Source organism: Saimiri boliviensis, chromosome 11, assembly GCF_048565385.1.
Source record: "Saimiri boliviensis isolate mSaiBol1 chromosome 11, mSaiBol1.pri, whole genome shotgun sequence".
NCBI lineage: Eukaryota > Metazoa > Chordata > Mammalia > Primates > Cebidae > Saimiri > Saimiri boliviensis.
Window position 1 is genome coordinate 43,142,561 of NC_133459.1, and position 24,044 is coordinate 43,166,604.

General features: G+C 44.2%; 1 protein-coding gene across 10 annotated transcripts in view; it reads right to left on the reverse strand.

Annotated features, from left to right (window-relative positions):
- The window catches only part of ERI3 (ERI1 exoribonuclease family member 3), a 136,303-nt gene that overhangs the window by 100,154 nt on the left and 12,105 nt on the right, over nt 1–24,044 (reverse strand). For 7 of the 10 annotated variants that reach the window (XM_003936929.4, XM_074380697.1, XM_074380696.1 and 4 more), the window contains one exon: nt 18,439–18,716. The exons of 2 other annotated variants lie outside the window; for them this stretch is intronic. In XM_003936929.4, the coding sequence (XP_003936978.2) occupies nt 18,439–18,693 (255 nt within the window). In that variant the 5' untranslated portion in view covers nt 18,694–18,716. The remainder of the gene's footprint in view (nt 1–18,438; nt 18,717–24,044) is intronic. One more of the 10 variants, XM_010347445.3, reaches the window with a different exon arrangement.

A 24,044-nucleotide genomic window follows, 5' to 3' on the forward strand; every position in this document is an offset into this window, starting at 1 on the left:
GAGCACATGCATACCGGGGAGAAGAGGGAAAGCAAGGAGAGAGAATAAAAAAAATTATTGCTTTTTAATATTCAAAAACAGTTTGCAAAATTTAATCAAAGCAGAGGAAAAGCTAACATTTTTACCACTTTGACATTTTTATTAGCGCTTTCATAAATTTTTAAAACATGAATGGAATTAGTTTACAACACACAAAAAAAACTGCCCTGAAAACATCTGGAGGAGACAAATAGGAAATAATAAAAAATAAATAAATAAAAGCAAATTTCTCTGTGTAAAATTAGCATGTGGAAAGGGCCTCCACTGCAGAAAAAGAAAGGGGGCTCTGCCCATTCAGTGGCCCCAACAGTCAGCTCCAGCCACACCCCTTCCCCAGGTCCTTCATTCCCAAGAAGACCTTTCCAGTATCATTAAAATCACGGTAAACTGGTTCTCTCCAGAGACAGCCTGGAGAAGCAACACAAAACTGATAACACCTGACTACACTTAGGAAATGAATGGGTAGGAAAACGGGAAAAATGATCAATCTCCTTGATGTCCCAGGAAAGCCAAGTATCCTCCCCGCAAAACATACCCACTAATATTGGGCTTGTTTTTAAAGCATCTACTTCAATCCAACACAAAACAGCAGGACTGAAAACCAAATCAAGTCCGTCAGATTTCATGCCAGAGAGATTCAAAGATTCTGGTTGCCTTGTTTCCGTGGGCTGATCTCCAAAGATGAGGAAGCTGACAGGAGCTTATTCCCAGAGGTAGAAATGGCAAAATGGCTGCAAGGCTGAGGCAGAGGGGAGAGACGGGAGGCCCAGGCTGCTGCTTCGACCAGGGTGATACCTCTCCTCCCAATGTGAAGAGAGGGGAACACTCATTTCCCAATTTCCTGGGCCTTCTGTTCCCCATGAACCATTACATGGTTCATGAGGATTACATGGTAAATGAGGGTTTTGGTACTGAATAACAAAATCGAACACACACCAAAAAAAAAAAAACACATTAGTCCCCCTGCAAAATCAGGTATCTACGATTTCCAAGAGCCAACTCTGAGGTGTGGCCCGTGAGTCAGGCCCATCTGACTCCTGATTTTCTGATGTGTCCTTCCTCTCCCCTAAGTAGAAGAAACACTTCCCCAACAGAAAGAGCTCTATAGCCTGGTGAGTTTGGCTGCCCTGGTGTCTAAGGAAACAAATATAGCCAGCTCCTCAGTAACAATGTTAGCTGGGCCCACAATGAAATTTAACCTGTGACACAACTGTACTTTTCATTTAAACTTTCATTTGGAGAGCAGCAGTGTTTGGAGACCTACAGTTTGTCCTGCTAATAAAGACAAGTGTTGGGACCTTTAAGGATGCCATTCATCTTTGGCTTTTTATTAAATTCAATTTTCTTAAGCCTATGATACATTATGAAATTAGGAGTTGACATTCCTCTGGAAATAAAAATATCTATCAAACATAAATAGAAAAAACCCTCTATTACCAAGAATTTATGGCTTAAAGTTGATCCCTTTCCACTTTTTAACAAGCACATGGTTTGTTTTAGGTATCTGAAATGCTATTATAGATCTAGGATTTCATTAGTATTTATTATAAAATAGTATGTGCTTCAGCTTCCACGCTGACCAGCACCAAGTCAGCATCCCCAGCAGACTCTCTGGAAATTTGGCCTTTGGGTTTCCCCACTGCAGCAAATAACAGCAAACACTGCAGCTCAGTATTCAAACTTTCCTGATGCTAGCTTCCTCACCCATAGGGAAATGGGGCCAACTAAGTGCTGAAACTCAGTGCCATGCTCCCAGAGAAGAAGAACAAGCCAGATTCAGATCTATGCAAAAAAAAAAAAAAAAAAAAAAAAAAGAGAGAGAGAGAGAGAGAGAGAGAGAAGGGGGGTAGGCCCCTGAAATTCCTAGAGGGCCCAGACCCAAGGCTCAGGACATATCAGATTGGGCCTATTATAAACATATCTCTGATAATGCTAGCTCATCAGCCAAGCCTTCTCCCCAAGATCAAGAAGAGGTGCTTTCAAGGGTCAGTCTCAAAACATGCCTTTGCAGGGGCTGTTCCTCCACAACAGGAGGAGCTATTGTAACAATGGGCCTGCACATCAGCATATTCACTCGAGCCACTAAGAATGTAAAAGAGAAGTTTCTGGGAAAAGACTCTCTGAGAAGTCAGGGCAGCAAGGACCTCACTCAGGTCCTTCTTACTTTCCCATATTGCCCAGCAATCCCAGAACCTCAAAATACTGACCCAAACAACCCAGTAATGGAAGAAATGCCCCAATCTGCACCAAGTTGGTACAACTCTATAGCCAGGGCACTTGGAGCATGACAAACACTTTGATGATTTTTAGTTGATAATGATCAGAAATGGAACTCCAACGCTACAGTCTGGTGGCATTAATTCCAACACAAAGATTTGTGACCATGTGCCCAAGTGCCAGCCTCTATGTCCAGTTGCTCAGATAATGAAACTGTTATTCCTGACCCTCGCCTTTTCTCTCATCCAATTTCATCATTCCCCTAAGAAGAGGTTTATTTTAGAAACCGTTTAGTGTAAAAGTAGCACCAGGAAGGAAGGAATGCTCAGTTTGTATTTACCAGCCCTCTTTCCCTACCCTAATATAGCTTTACGATTTTTTGCCTTTGTATGCCATTTGCATCCAAGTAAATTACCTGAATGCAAATGGCATACAAAGGTATGCCTGATATTGTGTAGGATATCAGACAGGGGGCTCGAGAAGGACTAGGGATAAGATGTAGTCTCCACTTTGGAGAAGTGCATGGACTATGAATGAAAAAGATAGGCAAACAAATAAAGAACAGTACACTGTGATAAATATCTTAGTGGAAGGACATACACAGTGTTATGTTTTTCCATTTACAAAAGTGTGGTTTCACATATTCTTTTTTTTTTTTTGAGATGGAGTTTCGCTCTTGTTCTCCAGGCTGAAGTGTGGCGTGATCTCAGTTCACTGCAACCTCCGCCTCCCAGGTTCAAGCGATTCACCTGCCTTAGCCTCCCGAGTAGCTGGGATTACAGGTGTGCACCACCATGCCTGGCTAACTTTGTATTTTTAGTAGAGATGGGGTATCTCTATGTTGGTCAGGCTGGTCTCAAACTCCCGACCTCAGGTGATCTACCTGCCTTGACCTCCCAAAGTGCTGGTATTACAATTGTGAGCCACTGCACCCAGCCTCACATTTTCCTACTTTACCCCCCTTAATCCTGGAAGATAGGTCGCATCATCATCACCATCACCATCACCATCATCAGGTCATAAATCAATACTATTAAGCATCTACTATTCACCAAGCAGGGACTGGCTATAGACACAGAGATGAATACAATGAAAGGTGGCTCCTCCTGTGAGAAGCTCAAGTCTGGGCAAACAGTGGAGAGGAGCTGGCTTCCAATGCTCTCCAAGACACATGGAAAATGGAATCATTTTATTCCTTCCATCTGTCATTGTTTACTATGTGGCAGATACTGTGCTAATAGGAATGATTTTATTTAATCCTCCTAACTCATGAGGTGGGAATCACTGTCACCCCTTTTTCACAAATAAACTAAGGCCCAAAGATGTTAAGTTACTTGCTCAGTTATACTGCTTGTGAGGGACAGAGCTGGGGTTCCAAATGGGGAAAATGAGACTGAGACCTAAAAAGAGTAGGACTAGCAGCTTTCAAAATCTGAAGGGTCAAGAAAAATCTGGTTCTCTTAGTCTAAAAGGCTATCCTGTAGGGAACGCAAGTCTACTATCTCCTAGAAAGAGAGGCTGCTCTCAAATTTTAAGAGCAATGAATGTGGACTATCCAGGCAGAAAAGTTTTAGAGGTTTGCTACTGAAAAGCCTCCACCATGGCTGCAGTAACACAGATGGCACAGATGGCATCAAGGAAGGCAGGAACCATGCGCCTTCAGTGTGATCTCCAGTACCTAATTCCTATGCTGGCACACAAGCTTCACTCTCCCAACTTCTGCAGGGTAAACATACGAAAGGGCTGCTAAGTGGAGGAGACAAGCCAAGGGCCTGGCTATACTGGAAGACACAGAATTCTCCACAGAATCAGAGAGGAGAAATGATCTGTCTAAGATGTCAAAGAAGGTTAGTGGTACAGCCAGGATTCAAACCAAGACATTTAACAGTTCGAAGCACTTTCTGCTAGATCTACTCTCATCTCTAAGTGGTTTTCTTCCTCAACTACTACAAACCACCAAATCCCAGTTCTACTTAGGGTAATCAACTGTCTTGTTGACCAGGACCAAGGGCTTCCTGAAACACGGGACTTCCAATGCTAACACCGAGACATTACATTCAAAAAACTACCTGCAGCACTGGGCTATCTGCCAATGGGAGATGAAAACTGGCCATAACTTAACAACTAAGAACAAAAGCCTCAGAATTTGGATTTTTCAAATATCCAAGTTTCCAATGTACCTACCGTCTCCCTCAATATTGTCCCTGCAAATCTTTTGTTTGTTTTTGAGGGGAGAGAAGACAGAAATAAAAAAGAAGCACCAAACAAATATTCATCCACCTTTTAAAGTGGGCTAGAGCAGAGGTTTTAAACCTAGCTGCTTTCTAACTGCTCAGCTAGGAACCCCCAGTGATTTCCTTCATAAACTGAGGACAAAACTTCAACAGCATAGCATTTCAAACGCAATTTCACATCACCATCAATAGATTGCAAGAAATAAATGTGTAAGTTGCTTTTGGGGTATTCAAACTCCCTTCAACTAAAGTGTCTGCAGCAAAAAAAATATTGTTGAAGACAGAAAAACAATAACAAGAGGATTTAAGCAGAAGGGACTTAGGTTAGACTGTTGGAATTCATCAATATGGGACAGAGGGTTTACAAATTCTTTTTATTGCTTTTTGAGATAGGGTCCCCCTCTGTCACCCAGGCTGGAATACGGTGGCACTCTCTCGGCTCACTGCAACCTCCAACTCCCAGGTTCTCATGCCTCGGCCTCCCAAGTAGCTGGGATTACCACATCCAGCTAATTTTTGTGTTTTTACTAAAGACAGGGTTTTGCCATGTTGGCCAGGCTGGTCTCAAACTCCTGGCCTCAAGAGATCCATCCGCCTTGGCCTCCCAAAGTGCTGGAATTACAGGCCAGAGCCACTGCGCCTGGCCCGCAAGGTTTAATAGTGTAGCTTTCTAACCCTTTTTTCATAAGCATAGATTCTCCTCTGCCTGAGTTGATGTTTCTATGTCTTATCTGAAATAAAGGAATGAGTAGATCATTTTTCATGGCTTTCCTCTCTCAATCTAGGAAGAAGGAGCTGGCTTTCCTTCATAACAACGAATCTATTTCTTCAACCCTCTGAAGAAAAATCCAAAAAGTGTGTGTCCCTGCACTAAAAGATTTGATAAAATCTAAAAGCAACACATACCACAAGGTAGAAAATGCAGTCCCTGGCAACATGTGGGTTTTACCCAAATATTTAGTTTTGGATAAAAGTCTCATGCAAAGATGGGCCCTTTCTCCAAGGATCAAGAAGCGTCCTGGCCAGAGGGAAGAGAGGGAGTTGGATGGGAGAAGTGAGGGCTACACTGGGCAATGGGGTATGGTTTGCTTAACAGTTTCTCCCTTGGGGGAAAAAAAAAGACATTTTATGCACAAGGAGCTTATTTCTTAAACAAACACTCGTGGTTTTGATTTACACCACGGTCTGCTCCTAAATAATTTATGGCGGGTTAAATTTATTGCCAAGCCCTGGCTGGCTGCAAATTCAAATTGCCAAATAATTAGATTTTAGGGCAAAGCTTATAAATTACCCGTCGATTTGTCCGGACTTGTTTGTCAGTTGCTTTGTGCTTCAGGTCATCTTTGGCATTTGGCTGTTTGGGTTTTAATTGCTGATTTACACTTTGACAGATGAGAGCTGATGCTCGAAGTTTCAGGACAAGGAAGGGTAAAAAATTGGAGCCTTAAAAGGCTGATTTTTCACCTACATGTCCCCCTCTACCCATCTCCATAGACCCCAAAGCAATTAAAATGTAGAAAACAGGCTGAAAATAGACACCACTATTCTTTATTCAAAGGAGATATAGGCTCAGAGTGAATTATAATTTACTTTTATTGAAATCTGAATTTTTTCAAAAAAACATAATACCAATAAATGAAGGAGACCAAGTCTTAGAAGCCACATCCTCACCCGAGGTATGTACACTTGTGTCTACCTCTATATGCACATGACTCAGAAATAGTCACAGTTCAAACATTTTTACATACTCAATTGTAAATAACTTCAGATATTGGTGGCCCCTGTGAAGCTGACCTGACCCTTCAGGGCACCAAACAACCAAATGATTTATTTGTAGCTACCTGTATACATACATTTGTCATGAAATTAATTTAAACAAATCTTAGGTTATGTGCTAGAGATGTCCCCTGAAGGCATCACTAAGGAAGGGCCTGGAAGTAGAAGGGTGCCAAGCCCAAAAAAATCTCTCTGGATAGTACCCTGGCTCTATCCATATGTTGATAAGAGGGCCTGAAAGTTCTCTCTGTGTTTCCAGAGAAGGGCCTGCCTCCCAGTCACCTGCTGTTCTCCAACAGCTTACAATGAGGTTGTGGATTAGAATAATACTAGCACTAATTCTACTAATAAGAGCTAATACCTATAGCCATCACATATCAAGTACTGTTTTGATCACTTAATATGTTAATTCAGTTTATCCTCCCATCAATCCTATAAGACTGGTACTATTATTAACCCCACGTTGCCAATAAGGCAAGTGAGACAAAAAGAGTGCAAGTAACTTGACCAAGGTCATACTACCAATGGGTGGTCAAGATTCAAATCGAAACACTCCAGTTTTGGAGTCTATGCTTTTTGCCACTCTGATTCTCATCAGAACAGCCTCTACCTCAGCTCCCCTCACTTTGGAGGTCCAGAGTCCACATTCTGGGACTTGAGCACATGCAGCCAAGGCCTGTTCCATCAGTCACCCAATAAAGTGGAGGAAAAGCAAGCGGCTTGCTCAGGATCACAAGATGAATCAGAGGCTTGGTCAGACAAAGACCAGTTTTCAAACCAATCTGAATATTGCCCTAAAGATACACTAGCTGGGGGTGAAGAAATGGTGGTAACAGGTGATCAAGACAAGACCAGGCCCACTCAAGCAGACTGAGAATTCTGGTCAGACAACTTGGCCAGGAGCCCAGGGAAGCTGGCTGGGCTACAGGAGGGCTTGCTCAGTAATCCCCATCCACAGCCCCAGGGACTGCTGCTCTCTTCACAGAACACTGCATGCCCATGGGGTGGTTCATTGATTCTCTGTTCTCTGCCCACAAGTGATGGCCAGCAGCCAGGAATGTAAACAATTGTGCTGGCACGACAATAGATTTTTAAAAATTCACTGACTAGTAAGCAAGCAATACACAGACTGATACACCCCCACAATGCAGTGAACACATTTCTCACACCCTGCCCCATATGATCGCACATCTCTGTAAGCAGGCAGGAATTACTCCCCCGTTTTACAGATGAGAAAGCTAAGAGGGTCAGCTGTTGTCAAACCACAGTCCCTCATAGGCAGCATCCCTCCACTTGGGCATTTGTTAGAAATGCACATTTCTGGCCTCCACCCTAGGCTTTCGGAATCAGAAGCCCTAGGAGTAGGGCCGGCAACCTTGGTTTTAACAGCCCTGCTCCAGGTGACTCTGATGCTCACTGAAGTATGAAGTTTAAGAACCACTGGTCCAGACTACAGCAATATTTCTCAGACTTCCAATGACCTGAGGAATGTGTCGGATTGCAGATTCTATTTCGGCTCTGGAGTGGGCATGCCTGATATTCTGCATTTCTAACAAGCTCCCAGGTGATGAGGATGCTGCTGGTTCTCAGATCACAATTTAAATAGTAAAGGTGTAGTCTTGAACATCTACGAGACTAACTCCTTACTGCTGAGGTACTGCCCAAGTGAGAATCAGAGCCCAAGGCACTCAGCTCCCCTCTCAGAGCAAACCCTTACTCGGCTCACTTTGAAGCACCCGAGTCATGCCCTCTAAGTCTGCTAACCATCCCTAGCTCTTGCTGCAAGATATTTCATCCTCCTTGTTGCCAAGAGCTAGGGCAGCAAAACAGGCCTGTCACATCCCAGAACTTCATAGAGTAGACTGGCACACCTCTGTCAGGGAGCTAGCAAAAAGTCTTCTTGTCACGGCAATGCCTGCTTCCTTTAGGAATACTGTCAAGACCAGGGCATCAGCTACCCCCAGAGTGCTCAGCACACTATTATCTCAGCACTCTAGAAAAACACCTTCCTCTGACCAGGTGAGAAGACTGCTCGTTACAGACACAAGCCAGAAGCTTATCTGGTCTATCTAACTGCCTCTGGTCCTGAGAAAGGCCTCTCTAACTCTGGCTTCAAATTTGGAACAGGATTACAAAATTCCTGCATATCCTGAGGCACCAACTTGGGGATTCCTTGCCAACATCACCAGCCACCACATTCAACACCATCAACCATGGACTTCCTTTCAGATCTGCCCCTGACATTGTTTCTCTGGTCATATTACCTTTCCAGGGAAAACAGACCTGATCAAAATGCCATGTTTCAACCCATTCATCAGCCCTACCTCCCCATCTGTAACTATCAATCCCTTTCAGTTGATCAGTTGGCCTTTTAAATGCTGCTAGTGCTATGAACAATGCAGACATAGTCCCTGGACTCCATTTCCAGATAATGCAATCTCAAATCATGGCTCTCAGTTTTATCACACTTTTAGAGACCAAGATTCCAAGCTTTCTAGCCAGTTATCATCCTATCTACCTAACCATCACTACCTATCTCCCCTAGGCCAATAGCCAAACAATGCATCAAACAGATCCTAGAGGAGTAACTACCCACATTACCACCAAAGAACTCAACTATAACAGCTCTGCCTATGTTCTCCCTGATAATGGCTCTTCCACTCAGAGTACCCCATTTACGACAACTACAGATTCCATGTGCCACTCCTTAACAAACCTCTTAATACCACTGACTCCTCAGTAGCCCACTAGTATCCAAAAAAGAGTTATGAGCTACAAAAGAACATGGTCCTCAAGCTTGTTTCTTTCCTAGCACACCTAAGGGTTACAACATATAACTTCTCTCCATTTTCACCATCACCAACCAACTAACATCCTAGTCCAACCCACTGGCATCTCTCTCAAGTACTGCATCCGTACCAGTCTCCCAACACACATTTTTAACCTTTTGGAACAACTTCCTTTCCATTCCCATGAACTCTGGCTTACAATACCTATTTCTGTTTCTTCTTCTCCACTCAGTAGCACATTCAAATTTCCTTTTCTGGCTCCCCAGCTGTACCCCCATCATAGAGTATGAACACTCCTTTACTTTCAGCAACATGGGCATCTCCAAGTAAGTGCCTCTGCCAGCACCTAACCCTCAGATCAGCCCTTGGCTGGAATGGCCTTCCAGGACTAGAAACTGATCACAGCACTTCAACAGAAGCAGAGCCACTGTGTATCAGATCTGTTTTGCTGCTCACAGACCTTCCAGATCTCCTTACTAGCCAACTACATAGAGCAGGCGTCCCCAGACTTTTTACACAGGGGGCCAGTTCACTGTCCCTCAGACCGTTGGAGGGCTGCCACATACTGTGCTCCTCTCACTAACCACCAATGAAAGAGGTGCCCCTTCCTGAAGTGCGGCGGGGGGCCGGATAAATGGCCTCAGAGGGCCGCGTGCGGCCCGAGGGCCGTAGTTTGGGGACGCCTGACATAGAGGAACAGGACCAAAACAGCAGCCTATCCCAATGCACCCCTACATCCAAATAAAAGCTGCCCTGATGTTTTTTGTCTCTCTCTTCAGATTTCTCCTTTCTGATTTACCTCCTTTCTGACTCTCCCAACACCTAACAGGGTTTTGTCCATGGTAGCATCAATACATATAAACACCCTTCTGCATGAGCCAGCCTGTTCACCCGTCTGCTGCAGACCTGCCAGCCTCGGGGGGCTGGTGTTAACGTGGGTATACTCTTATTTCAGGCTTTTAGGCTATAGCTCAATTTTTACAGCCAGAGCTCAAAACTCATCACATAAATGTAAGGCTGTGGGTTTTTTTTAAATAGTGTGAACACTCAGGGTAAGAGGATAAAAAATAATCATCCCAATGGCATCTTAATCAAAATGATGCAAGATCCTTTTCTCCCAGTAAGACACAGAGATGGAGAAAAGGTCTCCTGATATCCGTTTCCTCATGACAAACAATGGAAATCAGTCTACAAAAGAAATGTAACCAAGAGGGGAGAGGAAAAGCAAGGCAGGATGGAGGAGGGAGAAGTGAAGCCTATGGACTTAACCTAAACACTCCTTTGGATTTCACTTTCCCCACTGCCCCTGCTTTCCAACCTGCTGGCTTGCTTTCTGTGGCTGTACCTGTTGCTGACGCTCAGAGGAAGCTCAGCCTCCACCCCCATCCTCCCCAGTCCCTTCTGCTTCCACCAATCTCCACATTACCCAGACCCTTCTGCCTCTTCATCAGTCATTCCTTCCACACTGATCTCAGTGATAGCCAGCTGTTTATCTCTTTGAAGGGTCTAAACCTCTCTGGTTTGAAGGTGGGTCCTAGCAGATCCAGATCCAAATTCCCAGTATTTTTTTTAAGCAGGAAGAAGGTGAAGGGGAGGCGTCATGTCATTCTCCAGCCTTTGACTCTCCCTAGAGTCCCAGCAGCCCACCCAAACGCTATGCTGAGGTATCAGATTAGGCTCCCTGGCAATGCCTCAAAGTCTTAGCTCACACCATTTCCACTTTTGCCCTCACCCTTTGACCCACACTTTGTTGGGTAAAATGCTCTTAAGTCTCTTCTAGCCTTTGTACTTCCACTTACAGCATTCCAATAAGACCTTCTAGCTCGAATGTGAGAAATGGGTAAAACTGATATAGATAATCCAACTAACTGAACAGTGAAATAGTTGCCAGGTTCAAAGTCTTTTTTTTTTTTTTTTTGAGACAGAGTTTCCCTCTTGTTACCCAGGCTGGAGTGCAATGGCGCGATCTCGGCTCACCGCAACCTCCGCCTCCTGGGTTCAGGCAATTCTCCTGCCTCAGCCTCCTGAGTGGGTGGGATTACAGGCACGCGCCACCATGCCCAGCTAATTTTTTTTTTAGTATTTTTAGTAGAGACGGGGTTTCACTATGTTGACCAGGACGGTCTCGATCTTTCGACCTCGTGATCCACCCGCCTCGGCCTCCCGAAGTGCTGGGATTACAGGCTTGAGCCACCGCGCCCGGCCTCAAAGTCTTTATTCTCCTTCTATCTCATTTTCAACATTTCCACAAACAACCCTGCAATCAAGGTCAGTTTTTTCAGATGTAGGCCATTTCATTCTGGTTTACTCTGTGAACCCCTTCTCTTCCTGCTGTAATACTTCTGAATGGCCTCAGGCCCACTTGGCTCTCTCTGGTCTCCTGAATTTCTTATAACATGAAAATATGCAGCCCTCCCCCACATTGTGAGTAGGGTTGATCATTCCCATCCTTTGTGCCCCCCCGTACCAAGTACTTACCCGTGTCATGGTAGTTATCACACCGCCAAATGGTTGTTACACATATGTATGCCCTCCTTGACTATGAGCTCCCTGAGGGTAGGGACCATTCCTTACTTCTCTTTATATCCCCAACATCTAACACAGAGCTTTAAGTTACAATCCAAAGAGTAAAAAGAAGCCTTTTCACTGCCTCTAAGGTGGTTATGAGGTCTTCCCCATTTCTTTGCTGACATAGTTGGTTTTGTCATGTGCAACAAAAACTTTAAAAGGCAGTTCAGTGTCACTGTTATTTTACAGTCCCTGATTTCACTCACCATTTATCAATGGCCCTATTCTTTACAGCTCTTCCCCACCACCAACCTTAGCCCAGTGCCTAAAAAAATCTGCATTCCAACAGCTGTCTCAGCCCTGGGGAGGCTACCAGGATAATAAGAGACTAGGGGGGATGTTTTCTGATTTGCACTAAATTATGTGGTGATTCTGTTACCAGTGACCAGTGTTCCCCAAGGAAAGTTCCTGACCCCACCCCCAGGCAACTCCACAGCCTACTACACACCGTGGCAGCTTAAAGGTATAAGCCCTGGGGAAAGTGGAGAAGCAGTCTGAATAGAGCAAATAAACCCCTTCGATCCTGCCTCTGCTATGCCAAACACACAAGGCAGCGCCACCATGCATCAGTGCTCCATTCTCCGAGATGTATATTTTACTTCTACATTGCTATGTCTGCTCCAAATAAAGACAGGCCCTTCAGGCTTTCATGTGAAGTTGCAATACGGCCAAGACTCGGACACAGCAAACGCTTGTTCCCATTCTGAGAGCACTAGTGAGGAGCCATAGTGGGAGCCAGGGGAGACCCATACTTATGAGGGACCACCAAGAAATAGCAGCCTGTGGAGGAAGATGGCTTGAGGAGGAGGAGGGGCAAGTACCACATTTATGGAGGCAGCGACAAAAAAGACAAAGGGGACTAGTGGGCCGCCCCATTTCTACAACCATCATTGGCCATCAATAGAGGAATTCATTTATAGTGACCCTGAAAGAAGAGATGTGTTAAAGTAGAGATATAACTAAAAAGAAAGGCAATAATTGCTCTGATGGGCAGGGGAAAAATTATTCCAGGAGTTGGGAGCCTGTGCAAGAACACTTACGGCTCACACAGTCATCATAACTCAGCCCCCTCAAGCATTTTGTGCTCTGCTTATGGTGTTAACTTTAATGTCTTAACATATAACACCATCCACACTAACACAAAATACTACACACGCCAGATGAGGCTGAGTTATAGTTGCTGTGGGAAGCATAACTTTGAATTTCCTGATTTTGGTGCATTTAATCTCAACCATAATGTAACATTAACGTCGGTTTTGCATTTCATTTCCCAGTTTAGAAGAATAGCGTCAGCGCCTTCGCCTGTCTGTACAGAAAAAAGTGCACGCTGACTGGGGCCACAGGCCGAGGGACCACAACCTAAGGATTAGGCTCTCCAGGGAAAAGGCCTGGGCCCCATCTTTCCCCTGGAGCTGCAACCAGGACAAGCGAATGGGAAGACAAGGGTGGGTTCCTTCTCCAGGGAATTGCTTTTCTCTTCACTTAGTCACGGCAGAAACCAAGAACAGAGAGAAGGAAAGAAGCTAAACGTGGTGCAAAGAACAATGTGTGGGGCAGGGCAGGGAGGCTGCACGCGAGGTTAAGAGGATTCCTGCCTTTCAGCCTTGAAGAAGGAGAAAGGAATCAATATAGTTTGCTTTATACGGATCTTCACCAATTTCCTTTAAAGTTTTCCAAAATGTCTCTTTCACAAAAGAACAGTAACAATGTGGCAGCTCTAGGTCACACTAAAACCCTCCAAATGCCTCTCTTCTGTATCAGCCCTTCTCTGTCACCATTAACCCTCCCCACCTACCCTTCAAAAATAACCCAGCATCGGGACAATCCTCTAGAAACGAGAAACTCCTTTAGTTACAGTTCTTTTTTTTTTTTTAGACGGAGTTTCGCTCTTGTTACCCAGGCTGGAGTGCAATGGCACGATCTCGGCTCACCGCAACCTCTGCCTCCTGGGTTCAGGCAATTCTCCTGCCTCAGCCTCCTGAGTAGCTGGGATTACAGGCACGAGCCACCATGCCCAGCTAATTTTTTGTATTTTTAGTAGAGACGGGGTTTCACCATGTTGACTAGGATGGTCTCGATCTCTCGACCTCGTGATCCACCCGCCTCGGCCTCCCAAAGTGCTGGGATTACAGGCTTGAGCCACCGCACCCGGCCTAGTTACAGTTCTAACTCAAAATGCAGATCGACTCTGTTCAAGGTTTCCGTAAAAAGAAAAAAGGAATACCTCTGTGGACAAAGACCAAACACTAGAAACCTCATCCCCAAAGGTCATTTTTCTCCAAAATTATGGGCACTTGAATACAGATGAGAAGGCAGTCAGTAGGGTTGCTGCAGAGCAGAGAGAAAAAGACTATCCAGAAGCCAGAGCACTCGGGGAGGAATGTGGGCAGCGGCCAGGATGGCAGCGCCTCAGATGGGGAGAGCTGGGCCGCCCCCCTCCCTCCCTGGCCATCCAGACAGCTGACGTTACCTCCTCCTCCCAACGTGCTGTGGCCTATACCTCATTTTCCTCTCTTACATTTGCTTTGGTCTCTTCTGAACACTGAGGTGGTGAGAGAACTTGCCCCAAGGTTAAAGATGCACAATTAAAGATCCCACCAAAGCTTTCAGGCTGCTCTCTGGGCTTCCGGGTCACAACAACCATCATTCGGTGCACATCCACACCAAAATGAGCAATGTGAACTCCTGCTAGTGAGGACAAAGGAGGCACAATTCTCCTAAACCAGATAAAAATCTACTTCTATGTTAGGAAACAATTCCTAAAACAAGAAAGGAACTGCATTCCTAAAATTTAGGGCCTCTAAAACATTTTAAACCACCTAAATTAACATTTAAGTGAAAAAATGTTTTCAAATGAAAAACAGTCTCCTGTTCAACGAATACCTATCATGCTAATCTGAATCAAAACATGTAATACGAATGAGTGCAAAAACCAGAACACCAAAGCCTATTATTGGCAAGCCAACCACTTCAGTTTCACCTAGCTGAACAAAGTACAAAAATAAACAGCAAAACTGATGACAAATGGAAAATACCATGTTTTACCATGTTTATAACCAATACTGTTACTCACCCAAGTACAAAAGAGCTTACACCTGTTAGTTTTTTATGATGGCATTCCTTTAGGATAGTACCAGTAAGCTGACTCAGCTCACTCAGGGACTTCTGAAAATCAAAGACAGATAAAAGAGCCCCACATTAAGCCTCCAAATAGGTCATGGCCCAAAACTGTTTCTGCCTCTTATACACTCAAGCGGTATGACACACTCTCATAAAAACAAGTGTACAATGCAGGGTCTTGAGTATTAAAAGTTCCTGCTGGCTGTGGTGGCTCACACCTGTAATCAAAGTACTATGGGAGCCAAGGCAGAAGTATCACTTGAACCCAGGAGTTTGAAACCAGCCTGGGCAACATAGCAAGACCCCAACATTACAAAAAATAAACAGAAAATGAGCCAGGTATGATGGAGCACATCGATAGTCCAAACTACTTGGTAGGCTAAGACGGAAGAGTCATTTGAGCCCAGGAGGCTGAGGCTCAAGGTTGAGGCTGCAGTGAGCCGTTATCATGCCACTGCACTGCAGCCTGGGCAACAGAACAAGACCCTGTCTCCAGCCCTACTCCCAGGAGGCATGCAGATCACACTCATAAAGAATCAAAGAATCTCTGTCAAATGGACAGCCATCAAGCCGTTCTGAGACAGCACCAAGGAAGGCTGACCTAAGGTATATACCTTAATCCGGTCCTTTTGCTGTCTCTTCTGGCAGTTCATTCTCATCCCCAATCTCAACCTTTCCTGCTTCCATTTAAACTTCTTTCTTTTTGTCCTTATTAAAATCAAGAGCAAGTTGTTATCATATTTCTTGGAATACCTACTCTTCACATGATGAAATTATTTAGTCTGGACAAGAAATCATCACCAAAACTATATTCAGTTTCCTTTCTAAGTTCTATTTTTGCGCCTCTAATGAGCTTTTCCAATTTCTCCACTTCCCTGGTTAACCAGAAGACCTAAACAGCACAGAGGCTCTAATGAGAACCTGACCTATGTTGATCTCAATGGAAGGATACTATTCTATCTAGGACTGAGAACTTTTCAAAACCGTCTTCTTAGCTTTCTTTGAATCCCATCAGGATCCTGCTATCTGCAAACCTTAAAAAAAGCTCTCCGATAAAAAAAAAGGAGATTTTTAAGTTGCTACTAGCAAGTGTCAATCTGCCATCCCTTTCCTGAAGGTGGTCTGATGGGTAGTTCAACACAGATGTCTGGCCCCAAACTCACCTTCGCAACTGTTGATCACAGCATTGTAGAGGTTTAATGAAGTCAAGATGCATTACATTTATCACTTGCCCTAGATCCACTCAAATCCATCACTATGTCACAGCAAGAAGTTAGATTGATCTGACAGGATTTGCTCTTCTTCACAAACCCATGTAAGTTATTACTCAGTGCCCCACACTCTTCTAGCTGTTTGCTGATTGATTATCTGACGATCAGGTCAAGTATCTTTTCTGGAATCACAGTAAACTAACGGGTCTATAATTTCCAAGATCATTCGTATTTCCCTTTTAAAGATAAGCAAGACGGCAAATGTTTCTTCCCGGTTCTCTAAAGCAACAGCTAATGCTTTGCTAATAATGAACCAGGGCAGCCAATTCCTTAAGTGCCCTTGGAATCACATCATCAGGGTTCATTGATTCTGGAGATAATCTTTAATCAGGCCCAGATCCTGGTAAACAATGTGAAGACCTAACTCAGCCTGGGTCTGGAAGGTCTTGGTGCCTAAGTCTGGGAAGGAAGCTGGTGACACAAGCTGTTTAAATCTGTACTGCATGATGTCTTCAGCATTGTGATAAATAAATAAATAAATAAGCAAAAATAATGCCCTTGAAAGAGAGATGAAAGGTGACATTGACAGACCAAACTGAGACATGATTCAGCCTTCACCTTCAGGAATATTGGCAGGACCCTCTGCAGGACAAGAAAACAGAGCTACATAATTATCTGAGCTTATAATCTAACTGAAAAGTTACGAAAATACACATACATAAGCATATGCTGGAAAGCACTAAATGCCATAATGGAGGTGCCAAGGCATTATGAGTGATCAGAAGAGGGATGAATCATACATGACAGAGATGTGTTAGATTTCAGTCTCATGTCCCACTAGGGCTTACTCAGTGAATGAAACCTATACCCCCGAGTAGAAGAAATAAATATGACATATTAAGATTCGGATCCCTGATTCCCAACCTGGGAAGGTTGGGAATCTACATAACCAAATCTAACCATCTACATAACCAAAATTTCCACAACACACCACCCAGCTACCCCTACCACACCAGAGAAACTCCAGTAGTTTGGAGAGGCAGGGAAGAAGACTACCACACAGGCAGGAGCAACAGGCAGAGGAAGTAAGTGTGGCTTGAGCAGCTCCCAAGCTGCATTCCCTTTCGCCCAAGGGGCCTTTCTTTAGGATATTCTCTTTATCCAGCTCCTGTGTTCCCAGTCCTCAGTAGGCTTCATTCCAACGCCCCAAAGGCAAATCAGTGTTTTAAGGGTGTATGGGAAAGAGGAGAGGAGAAAAGGAAAACTAAAGAGGTTGTGGTATCTGGCTTATGTAAAATAATCTACCATTCTAAAGACAGAAAAACCAACCACAACAAACGAACCTGTTTATCTCTGAATGGACCACACTCCTCCCTACCTCCCAAGCGCCCAATGCTGAGGCCCCCTTCTTTCCCCCCTCCTTACTATTGAAAGCTGTTCCCAGAGCAACATGTGCATGTATCCCAAAAATCACACGCTCCATAACTTAACCCTGTAGGGAAGAGTTACGATCCTAGAGCCAGGCATATTCAATGTATCAACACTACAATGAACTGCCACATCAGCACTCCCCACCCCCCACCACCACATTATTCCCTCAAAGCAAACACCACGTATTTCAATATTACCTGCAGCTAATTCAAGCTTTCTAGTAGCATTACCTTAAAAGGTAAAAGGTCTTTGAACACAGCTGGTGACTAATGAAAAAAAGCAAGCAACAGACCAACAACGGTACTTGGTCAGGTTATCTAATGCTGCATAACAAATCATCCCAAAACTTGTGGCTTAAAACATCAATAATCATTTGTTATCCCTCACAGTTCCTGTGAGTCACAAATCTGAGAGTGGCTCAGCTGGCTAGTCTGGCCCAAAGTCTCTCCTAAGGTTGAGGTCACATGTCCACTGGGGCTGCAGTCATCTGAAGGCCTGACTGGGGCTTGCAGATTCACTTCTATAGATTCACGTCTAAGAAAGCTCATTCTCATGACTGGTAAGTTGGGCACTGGATTTTGGCTAAAAGCCTCAGTTCCTACACACATGTACCTCTTCTGTTAGTTACACAGGGATATCTTTGATTCAGTGCGGGAGGGGAACTACCAAGGGTGTGAATACCAGGAGATAAGGATCACTGAGGTCATGTTGGAGGCTGGCTACCACAGTACTCCTTAAAGGAACAAGTGGCAGTAGCAGGAGAATAGAGGAAAGAAGAGAACAGAGAAAGGAAAGATAGGAAAGAAGGAAATATTTTGATTCCCAAAAGCTGAGACCAAAGAGACACAATGTACCCAGTTCTCCCCAGAGACTTCTCAGGTCTACCTTTCACTAGCATACTTGAACCAAGTCCTGCTTCCTAGACAGGAACTCTAAATGAGTAGCTAAAAGACAGGAAGACATGAAAAAGCTCCTTTGGGTCCCAGGAAGCAAAACTATCCTCCCTCCCTCCTTACCCACCCCACCTTTTCTAAAGCAAGATGCAACAGTTACCTGAGGATGAATCTGTGGCTTGTCGCACGTGGCCTCAAAATCCAGCACTAAAAAGTAGTGATACCTCTGGGGAGGGAAGGACACCATTGCCGCCATGGATGCGCCAAAGCCGTGGGCCGCCAGCTTTCTGGTGGATATGGAGCAGAACTCCGGAACACCACAGGGAGAAAATAAGTGCGAGCCCAGCACTTTTCTTGCTCTTGAAAGTAAATACGAAGAAAATCGAGCTGCTCCAGTCTGTAAAGGTGCTAGCATTGAACATCCAGAAGCATCTAAAACTTAGGGGAGGAGAGTTAAAAAAAAAAAAAAAAAAAAAGAACAGAGAGCCTGGGTTACTCCCTCCCACTGTGTCCCTGCTCCACCTAGTCTTCAGGAATATCCACACAACATGAGCCACTCCCCAGTGTTTCTGGGCCCCTTTTTGAATCACAGTACCTCTTACTAAAGTTCAAGACCCTAATAGCAGCACCTGCAGCATTATTACAGCTCAGAGTCTCCCAGATCATTCTCAAAACAACATGCAACACTGGCCTTCATCTTTAAATGGAGCTCTGAAGTTCAAAAAACTGTGCAGTCACTTCTCAGGTGGCAACAGTTAACGTTGAAGCTACGGGTCCCAAAGTAACGTGAGGTGACCCTGTTGTACAATCAGTCCTGGAAGCTAAGTAGACTCAGAGAAACAGCAGAAAATATCCAAGGCTCTCTTCTCAGCTCGACTAGGAGCCATTTGCCCCTGGCTTTCCAGTCTGTATCTTGACATCTCTACATACCCTCCTCCCCTCTCCCAAGGCAAAGGCAAAGAAAGTGAATCACAGGGGAGTTTGCTCCCGACATTCTGGTGCTTCCCCAACCCCCACACTAGTAAGTGGCACCTGGGGGAATGAACAATGCCTGGAGAGCACAGCTGGCAACAGCCTTAGGCCTTCTCTTTTGCTGCCTTAGTCTAGGTCCCTACTACAGGCCCTGAATGACTGCAGGACTTTTTAAATAGGGAAGAAAAAGAAAACCCAGATGTGGCAGTAACAGGAGCATGGCTAAAAGTCTAGTAAAGTTTTCTGAGTGAACATGTGCAAAAAAATCAAATCACTCTTCCTTTAAATTTTCCCTTTAAATTTGCAGAATGTCTGCTCCTCAGATGCCTAACTAAATATAAAAATCAAAGCCTAAGTTTTACTCACAAATAACTCAAACTTCCTTAAAAATAAAAAAAGGAACAAAGCAGAAATGTTGTCTTTCTCTCTTTAATACCCAATATTCCAATTTTTCTCAACTTTAATCCTCAAATAAGAAATTTCACCATACAATACAGTAATGGCCATGGTTTGTACTTTCAGACGCACCATTCCAACAGAACCAAAGGCTTCCCTCTGAATGGCTGCAAGTGGGCACCTGGCTCCCTCCACATAGGGTAGAGGAGCTAGCACCCTGTGAAGTCCAGTGCACACTCAAGGGCAATGAGGTCACTGCTACCTGAGCAGAAGCACATAATGCCAAGTATGGCTTGTCTTCCCATCTCTCTCCTGACTCACTGAATGAGCTACAGTAACTTGCCTGTATATTTACTAGGATATATGCTAGTGTGGGTCCTCAATTTCCCCACCTCTATAATGAGATTTCAGGGGGATTCAGTGGAGCTAAGATCAAAATATATTTTAAGTTCTTCATAGATTCTGCACAAGCACAGCACTTGTTTTCACTACTGTTTTATAGCCTCACCAAAAATACAGCCAAAACTCAGCCCAAGTAGACAAACACTGGCTTGAGTTTCACTATGCAATCTCCTGGAAAGGCCAAAGGGCCAATATCCCTTTGAAGGCCAGAATGTTCACATCACCTATTCCTGAACAGTACTGGAAGCCTTGATGAGACGGGAGACACTAGTCTGCTCAAATTACCCATTCTAGTTTGGATCCAAAGTCCCTCAAGGACTTAGACTCTTCTCTAACCACATAAAAAAACGTAAAGACTTCTGAAAATCCTAATGTTCTATAATGTTCAGAGAATATGCAGAGTATATACAGTCAATCAGATCCTGTATACCAAATACTATAAGCAATTAAGCACCGTGATTAAGGAGAGCTTCCAGGTTTGAATCCCGGCTTTACCACTTACTAGCCATGGCACCTTGGGCAAGCTCTGTTCTTCAATTCCTCATGTGCAAAATGACAATAACAATAGCAACTACTCCATAAGTGAGAATAAAATGAGACAACAAATGTAAAGCACTAAGAACAGTGTCTGCCATATAAGGACTTAATAACTATTAGCCTATCGTTATTACTATCCTATTGGGCTATGCCCACCTGCCAAGCCTTGATCCCCAGATTCTGGGCCTACAAATCCAATTAATGCATAAGGTACCCTCAGAGAATAATACTGATGTCTTCTGCATCCCTAAAATGCTCTAGACCTCCGATTGAGCATGCTACATATACCCTATTCTGATGGCCAGTGATCCTCTTGCCTGCAGGCCTTGGTTTATCACCTTTTTGTTGTAGGTTCCCTCTACAACAAAAGCTTCTCTTGGCCAAGCACAGTGACTGAGGCCTGTAATCCCAGCACTGTGGGAGGGTGAGGGAGAATTATGGCTTGAGTCCAGGAGTTTGAAACCAGCCTGGGCAACATAGTGAGACCTCATTTCTACAAAAAATAAATTGGGGGTGCTGAGGTGAGCGGATCACAAGGTCAAGAGATTGAGACTATCCTGGCCAACATGGTAAAACTCCGTCTCTACGAAAAATACAAAAATTAACTGGGCATGGTGGCACACACCTATAGTCCCAACTACTTGGGAGGCTGAGGCAGGAGAATCACTTAAACCTGGGAGGTGGAAGCTGCAGTGAGCTGAGATCGCGCCACTGCACTCCAGCCTGGTGACAGAGTGAGACTCCATCTTTAAAAAATTAATTAATTAATTAAAAATTAGCCAGGCAGGATGGTGCATGCCTATAGTCCCAGCTACTTGGTAGGGTGAAGTAGGAGGATTCTTGAGCCAGGAGGTTGAGGCTGCAGTGAGCTGTGATGGCGCCACTGCACTCCAGTCTGGGTGACTAGAGCAAGACCATGACTCAAAAACAAAACAAAAAAACAACTTCTCTTGTAGGAAGTCTTAAGAGTAGACATCAGGAGGTTGGACCTCCACATACCAGCAGTTACTGGGTTCCACACTCCCCTTACTTCTAACAACGAAGTTCAGTTCAAGTCAAGAAACAAAGGGTAGCTCTTCCTCTTCCCTTCCTGAAAAACTCAATCCTAAAGCCACTAAGTGCAGCAGAAGGCAGCAGATATCTGTAACAGGTAAAATAGGATAAGCCAGAGAGGTCTGGGGAACACTGTCAGAGCCCAGGCAGGGTGAGGAAGGCATCCATGTAGAGGTGGAAAGGTGTGGTGCAGCATGTCAGAGCAAGGGGAGAGTGGAGAGCAACCATGTCGGGTGGCAGTCCGATGTGGGGTGTCACAGACAGGGCAAAAGAGGCACTCATGAGGGGTAAAGGGCAGTGGCAGTAATGGGAAATTAGCTACATACAGAGGGACTGATCAAAGAAGTGCATATATTAAGGATAATGGGACCCAGCTCACTGTTAGAGAAAGTAGTTAAAATATGGAAAGGGAGAAAATCTGTGGTGTTGGACTGAACTGGCAGGAAGAATGTGAACTCATGGTTTCTGATTAGAATTATATCAGATAGACAGACTGATTGATACACACACACATAAATGTACACGCATATGCATATATATTTCCTAGCTCTAAGGAAGAGCCAGGGAGCAGTAACAAAGGCAATGAGCACACCTAGCACTCTACTGCCTTCTTGTTGTTTTTTTTTTTTTTTTTTTTTTTAAGACAGGGTCTTGCTCTGTTGCCCAGGCTGCAGTGCAGTGGCACAATTATAGCTCACTGCAGCCTCGACCTCCCAGGCTCAAGCAATCTTCCCACCTCAGCCTCCCAGGTAGCTTGGACCACAGGCATGCACCACCACATCCAGCTAGTATTTTTATTTTTTTGTAGAGATGAGAGTCTCACTATGTTGCCAAGGCTGACCTCAAACTCCTGGGTTCAAGTGTTCTTCCTACCTTGGCATCCCAAAGTGCTGGGATTATAGGAATGAGCCACAGCACCCAGCCCCAGTTGCCTTCTAAATAAAACAGAGCTCCTTGGAGAAATGGCTGATTCCAGGGATGTAGCAAGAGAAATACAAGATAAGCCCTTAATATCTTGCACCGGAAAACAAGGAAACACCCAAAGAATGATGGGAACATACCAAAAAGATACAAAAGTCATCCACTGGCCAAGAAACAATGATAGTAATGAATTATAACGCACTGAATAGAAAACCATGAGTCCATAAAGACATAAATCAATGAAACTAAACTTTGATGTAAGATATTTACATAGTTTCAAAATATCTTCCCACAAAATACTTATTAATTACAACTAGGAGTAATTTTATGATGGAGAAGCCTGGAAGACACCACCTTAATCAAGAGTTCAAAGTGAATATTATCCGTAATGGGATAAATCAAAATCATGCAATGAAAAGAACAAAACATCATTTCTGTTACATTCCTGAAGATATACAGCCTAAATCTAATCATGAGAAAATATCATACAAACCCTAATTGAGAGACAATCTAAACAATAACCAGCCTGTAATCTTCAAAAGTATCAAGGTCATGAATGCCAAAGAATGTTTATTGAGGAAAGTCTAAAGGAGACTGAAGAGACTTGATAACCAATGCAACCCACAATGCTGACCTGGATCATCTTACCGCAAAGACATTCTTAGGACAAGTGGCAAAACTTTAATGGCGTTTGAGGATTAGATGGAGGTTTCGTATCAATGTTAATTTCCTTATTTTGATGGTTGTATCGTAACTAGGTAGGAAAAAGTCCTTGTTTATAGGAAATCTGCATCAAGGATTCAAGGTGACAGGGCATTAGGTTGGCAACACAACCCTCAAATGGTTCAGGGAAAAAATTATTTGTACTGTACTTCCAACTTGTATGTAAATTTGGGCTGTTTCAAACCTTTTTTTAAAATTGTTTTTTTTAAATCAGCTGGGTGGGGTGGCTCACACCTATAATCCCAGCACTCTGGGAGCCCAAGGCAGGCGGATCACTTGAGGTCAAGAGTTCAAGACCAACCTGGCCAACATGGCAAAACCCCATGTTGGCATGGTAGTGTATGCCTATAAACCAGCTACTCAGGAGGCTGAGGCAGGAGAATCGCTTGAACCCAGGAGGCAGAGTTTGCAGTGAGCTGAGATCACACCACTGAACTCCAGCCTGGGTGACAAAGTGAGACTCCATGTGTATGTATGAATGAAGGAATGAATAAATAAATAAATAAAATTGTTGACAGGGAATGGTGGCTCACGCCTGTAATCCCAGCACTTTGGGAGGCCAAGGTAGGGGGATCACCTGAGGTCAGAAGTTTGAGACTAGCCTCAACAACATGGAGAAACCCTGTCTCTACTAAAAACACAAAATTAGCCAGGCATGGTGGTGCATGCCTGTAATCCCAGCTACTCGGGAGACTAAGGCAGGAGAATCACTTGAACCCAGGAGGCGGAGGTTGTGGTGAGCTGAGATCACCAGGATCGCGC